Below are 6,729 nucleotides of genomic sequence, written 5' to 3'. Positions count from 1 at the left end.
TCTTTCAATTGTACAATACCATCGATCGTAAACAAGTCGGAGATATTCATGGTAATTCTTCTTGTAACTTATTGGTTAAAAAAATTGTTCCAAATGAAAAATTCAGGAGAAGAACAAGAAAGATTAAAAACAGAAATCTTTAAAAAATCGAAGCAAATAGCAAGACTGCATCATAATCTTTTTTGTCTCAAGCAAATAAACATTATTTCATAAAAAATGGTGATATTTGTTAAAAAAATCTAATTGACTTTTTAGTTTCTACCCATTAAAATAAATAATGATTTAGTGCAAAATTCATATTTTTCATCCAGTATATTTACACCATTTCAAATTATGGTTTAATTTTGGAGTTTCGTATTCTTCTTAGCTGATTTTTTTTTTGATATTTTTTTCTTGACAATTTTTAAGCTGGAAATGTCTTAAACAACCTCCAACTTGTAGAGGGTATTTTCTCATTCTATCAGTAAAAAATTGATTTTCAATTCAAATATTTTTCTCTTTCACGACTTATACCCACTAAATGCATCTAATAATAATAATAATAATAATAATAATAATAATAATAATAATAATAATAATAATAATAATAATAATAATAATAATAATAATAATAATAATAATAAAACAATGTTATTATTTATGGTGTATATATTAATTTACTTTTTTTAATACATATTTATAATATACAATATGACCTCTATAGATTTCAATCATCAAATTATTTATGTTATTATCTGTTAAATAATATTTTTTTTCTTTTTAATTAATTGTTGATTTTATAAAAAAAAAATTATTTCCATTTATTTATTATTTTTAATTATGTGCGGTTCTTAAAAAAATAATTAAACATATAAGTTTATAAACAAATAATTTAAAAAAGACAACTAAAAAAACGGATGTGAAATATTAAAAATGTAAATACTCTAATGTCAATAATTTATTGAATACGGTACTATCGTCCAATCATTCATATCATATTATTTTATAATATTTAATATAAAACTCAATTTAAAAAGAAATTACCTATATAAAATGAGAAAGATGTATAATTTGGAAGCAAATATAGTGATCTCGAATTTGGCTTTTTACGAAGATTGTAATAATGTGAAATGAGATACCATATTGAGTTAATAATATACTAAAAGTATATAAAGATATAAAAAAATGACAGGTGTAAGGATGTTAGGGTTTAGTTAGATGTCGAAGGGGGGAGTTATGAAAATTAATAACAAGTTAAGTGAGCGTTGAGTGACGTGAAGCCATTCATTAAATCCTCTCATCTGCCCCCTTCTCTACCTTGGCCCCCCTTTGCCTTTATAACCTCACCACCCTCCCATTCCACTTTCTTATCAATCACCATAATACCTTCTTCTCATTGCTTTTCACACCCCCCTCCCTTTTTTCTTTTTTTTTGCAACTCAAAAAATGCCTCCTGTGTTGCCTGATTTTTCTAGCTCAGTTAAGCTAAAGTATGTGAAACTTGGTTACCAATATCTTGTTAATCACATTATAACACTCACTCTTATTCCCATCATGCTTGGTGTTTCAATTGAACTTATACGTTTAGGTCCTGATGAAATAATCAACCTATGGAACTCTCTAAACATTAATCTTGTTCAAATCCTCTGTTCTTGTTTTCTTGTTATTTTCATATCCACTGTTTACTTCATGTCAAAACCACGCACAATCTACTTAGTTGATTATGCTTGTTTCAAACCACCTGTTACTTGTCGTGTTCCTTTTGCTACTTTCATGGAACATTCAAGACTCATCCTTAAAAACAACCCTAAAAGTGTCGAATTTCAAATGAGGATTCTTGAACGTTCTGGTCTTGGTGAAGAAACAAGTCTCCCACCTGCTATTCATTATATACCACCAAAACCAACCATGGAATCTGCAAGAGGTGAAGCTGAACTTGTTATATTCTCAGCTATGGATTCTTTGTTAAACAAAACAGGTCTTAAACCAAAAGACATAGACATACTCATAATAAATTGTAGTCTTTTTTCTCCAACACCTTCTTTGTCAGCTATGGTTATAAACAAATACAAATTAAGAAGTAACATAAAAAGTTTCAATCTTTCTGGTATGGGTTGTAGCGCAGGACTAATTTCCATCGATTTAGCGCGCGATCTTCTTCAAGTTCATCCGAATTCAAACGCCATAGTTGTTAGTACTGAAATTATAACACCAAATTATTATAAAGGAAATGAAAGAGCTATGCTTTTACCAAATTGTTTGTTTAGAATGGGTGGTGCTGCTATTCTATTATCAAACAGAGGGTCAGAATCGAAAAGAGCAAAATACAGATTAGTTCATGTTGTTAGAACACACAAAGGAGGAGATGATAAAGCTTTTCGATGTGTTTTTGAAGAAGAAGATAAAGAAGGTAAAGTTGGGATTTCACTTTCAAAAGATCTTATGGCAATTGCAGGTGAAGCTCTTAAATCAAATATAACAACAATGGGTCCACTTGTTTTACCAGCTTCAGAACAGTTACTTTTTCTTTTAACACTCATTGGTAGAAAAATCTTTAATCCTAAATGGAAACCATATATTCCTGATTTCAAACAAGCTTTTGAACATTTTTGTATACATGCTGGTGGTCGTGCTGTGATTGATGAGTTACAGAAGAATCTTCAACTTTCAGCTGAACATGTGGAAGCATCAAGGATGACACTTCATAGATTTGGAAACACATCTTCTTCATCATTATGGTATGAACTCAACTACATTGAATCCAAAGGAAGGATGAAGAAAGGAGACAGAGTATGGCAGATAGCATTTGGCAGTGGTTTTAAATGCAACAGTGCTGTTTGGAAATGTAACAGAACCATTAAAACACCTGTTGATGGAGCTTGGTCAGATTGTATTCATCGTTATCCTGTTCATATTCCTGAGATTGTTAAACTCTAATTTTATATTTCGTTTCTACTCATGCTCCCTTTTCTTGCTCTTTCTATGTTGTAGCCCTACCATAATTCTCATTATCCCACTTTTCTTTTTTCTTTTGTTATATCATCATATAAATATATATTTATGTTTTTTTTCTCTTCATTTCCAAACAAATAGTATATGGTAGGCTTTCTCATAGAAATTACTATTTGGGCTTCTATGTATTGCATCAACATTGTGCAGCATGCGAAGGAAATGCATACAACTCCAGTTTCTAATTAATTTATGCTTGCTTGAATTAGGACTTCAATGTAACAAATGCTTTGATGTTAGAATCAAACTTTAGGAGTTGTTTCTTTTCACTTTTATTTATAAAAATCTCATTAGTTTTTGTCTTTTATTTCCAAATATTTATATTGGAAAAAATAAGGTCAAAGACTATAAAATATGTTTTTATTGTTTTTTAAAGATTTCTTTGAATACTTTCAACAACAACAAAAAAAGGTTTCTTTGAACACAGACCTTTACGTGTTAAATGTAAAAAAATAAATAAAAATTAAGTATCTTTTTTAGTCCTTGGTTAGATTGACCGAAAATGTACTTTGTAGCACTATAAGATATGAGGTTGTGCGGAATATTAAAAAGAAAAGTACTACTTCTGACTGGCATGTTCAAATGTACTCGTAATAAAAAATAATAATTTTTTTAAAAAATTTCTGTGGTATATTAAAATTTTAATATACTTAGATATTATCAAAATTAAATCAATAATAAAAAGATAACATATTATTTATGTATCAAAATTCTTAATTTAATCAATTTTAAATAAATATTATAATAATGTATACATAAATAAATTAATAAAAAAATCCATATTACTGACATATACACTCTTTTGATTATACTATAAAACTTTAATTTCTTTTTATATAGAATAAACGAGACTTAAAAAAATCAATGAAATATTTAGTACTAAATTTTTATATTTTTTACAACTATCAATATTAATAATTAACAACACTAACTACATACAATATGACTAATTCATGTATCACATTAACCAAGACAAGCTTATATTCTATATGTCATCATTATTACTACTACTCTCTTAAAAGAAAGGTACTACTAGTGAAAATAATTAACTACCAATCATCAAATACCCTTCCAAGTAGACAAATTATCATTTTTTTTCTTTCTAGTAGGGTGGTTGTCAATTGCTCTGTCGTATGGTGGTAGTGAGTACTATATTTTGCATTAAATTGATGGTTGTTACGGTGAGGATATCAACCAATTAATTAAATGCATATTTTGGGCCAAAAGGACGGTGAAATGAGGGGGAAATACATGAAATTATGGTTCAAGTGAATTTAAATATTGAATTAGTGATGGGATATTGACATTTGTTTCATGTGATGAGAATATTTGACATGATATAGTTAGTTATATATTTTTATCTTCTCACATTTAGAAATAAGATTATCATTTCAAACTCTATAACTGATTTTATTAGTTTGACCGAGATAAGATTAAGCTTAGTAGATAAATAAATGGTTTATAGTCAAAAAATAAACGGGCAGTTCTTGTCTTTTTTTCTAAATGATATCCGAATGTTGTCGGATAATGTCTATAGTTTATACTTGTTTCCAATCCCATTTGTAAAGACAAGACACTTGTATATAGGTTATATGTATTACAGTATTTTATAATATTTCTTGTTTTGTCTTTTGAAGAGAAGAAAAATTAAAAATATATATACGATTTCTTGTTTTTAATTATATTAATTTACTTCCTCCAAATCAAAAATATTTTTAAAAAATTAAAATCAAATTGACTTGTTAAACATATGAATTGTTTAACCGTTATATAATTATATAATGATTGATTGTATTATATTTAATATTCAATCTACTTTAATTAATAAATTTTATTTATCTAAAAAAATTGTTATTTTTAAATATATATCTCTAACATTTATAAATTTAATTTCAAATTTATGCATAATACCAACTTAATCTAATCCTTGCAAACATGAAAGGAAAGATGAATTTAATTAAAATTTTGAAAATAAAATCATCTTAAAATATTAATAATACTGAAGATTAAGTATATAATTTTATCAAGAATCAATTTAGATATTTACTCAAAAATCACTATTTTATGTAATATTATACCATCAAATAACTTAAATCAAATATTGTATATAGTTAATCCTTCTTCTTCTATGCTTTGTTGAGTCTCTCTATATAAATTATTTAAAAAACCTTACATTCAAAATATAACTTAATTTCAAATTAACACTTATTATTTATTCATTATTCAATATATACCTATAATTACTAATTATTTTCAAAAAAATAAAAATTAAAACAAAACACTTCTATAAAAAAAATGTATTTCAAAAATATGCATAAACAAAATGTATATATTAATTACATTATATAACTATATTTTTGAAAATATTTAAAAAATAATAATTATAATAACAGAGTCACACGTTTTTCAATAACTTTTTTTAATAAAAAATTCATACATATTCCCCACACACACGATGAAATTATAAGTGTGTGTTGAATTTATTCATCATATAAAAATGACAATTGTTAAGTATTACGTCTTATCTTGAATTTGAATATGAGACCTCACACTTATGTGAGTTAACTACGATGAAATTTATTACTTCTTATGAGACAATATATATATATATATATATATATATATATATATATATATATATATATTTAGGAACACAAAAGCAACTATTATTTGGTTCCTTGAATTTTTATTCTTTAATTAATTTTTTAACTTTGTAACAAATGACTCCATAGTCAATTGGTAGAGTCATGTAGGCATTACATTTTTATTTAATTGTACGAACTTTATAGGTTTGTTTCTATCGACTTTTCATTATTTTAAAGAAATATGTATGTATTTGTCTACACCTATTTGTTTCTCTTGATTTTGTATAATTTTAAAGAAATTTGTATGTAGGTATCTGTATGCATAAAAATAGTAAATAACCAAAACAAATATAGTTGATATTAATAGAATTTGTTAGTTATAGAATGTGACCTTCGCCATTATGGGTATGAATTTGCAGGTTTGATACTACAAAACTTAACCAATGCAAAGCAAAAATCATCCAAATCATGTTATGCTTTGACTCATATATATTAATGCTGTTTAAGTTGGTTATATATCTTTTTTTCTTCTCTTTCTTTTTTCCTACTAAACAAGTACGGCTCAGTTACATTAACTTTATCCATTTATTCACGCATATGATTGGGCAGAAATCTATAAATTTATATAGCAGACTAAATAGTAGTCAACTCCTTGTGATGATAATATACATTGATCATATATACAAAATTTATATCGATCAGAGTACAATTAGCTAGCCCAGAAATTAACTATTACGCTAATATATATATATATATATATATATATACTACGTACTGCTTGAATTAGAATTTAAGTATTAATTATGATAATAATTTGTTACCTATATCAAATGTCAATATGCTAAACTAACAATATTTGTTAGCTAGATCAATGCAGGTTTTCCAAAATTCAAACTTAGTAGAAAGGAAGTGTTGATAATCTTTACGCAAGACTACTGAATCACATCTCCGTAAGTAAAATTATTATGATCTATTATTATTAAATTTTATATTCGTGAATTTATTTATTTTATTTTATATTTTTTCATAAATTATAAATGTTAATCTGATATCTACAAAAAAAGTGATTTTAGTATATTTTATTTTATTATTATTTAATAATTATTATTATTTTAATTATAATAATATACCTTTTAAATTTATTATTATTTTTATT

The 6,729-nt window shown here is 25.5% G+C and overlaps 1 protein-coding gene across 1 annotated transcript; it reads left to right on the top strand.

The window, feature by feature from the left end:
* Window positions 1-1,342: 1,342 nt before the first annotated feature.
* LOC101500215 (3-ketoacyl-CoA synthase 6) lies at window positions 1,343-3,051 on the top strand. Its single transcript, XM_004497039.4, has one exon. The coding sequence runs from the start codon at window positions 1,426-1,428 to the stop codon at window positions 2,914-2,916; it is 1,491 nt and encodes a 496-aa protein (XP_004497096.1). The 5' UTR covers window positions 1,343-1,425; the 3' UTR covers window positions 2,917-3,051.
* Window positions 3,052-6,729: the final 3,678 nt, after the last annotated feature.

Source organism: Cicer arietinum, chromosome 4 (genome assembly GCF_000331145.2).
Source record: "Cicer arietinum cultivar CDC Frontier isolate Library 1 chromosome 4, Cicar.CDCFrontier_v2.0, whole genome shotgun sequence".
NCBI classification, from domain to species: domain Eukaryota; kingdom Viridiplantae; phylum Streptophyta; class Magnoliopsida; order Fabales; family Fabaceae; genus Cicer; species Cicer arietinum.
The sequence above is the reverse complement of the archived record's forward strand: the minus strand, read 5'-3'. Positions and strand labels throughout refer to the sequence as shown.

Bases quoted from the DNA above. Each gene is read 5' to 3' on its own strand.
- LOC101500215 (XM_004497039.4), top strand. From the start codon at position 1,426: ATGCCTCCTGTGTTGCCTGATTTTTCTAGCTCAGTTAAGCTAAAGTAT.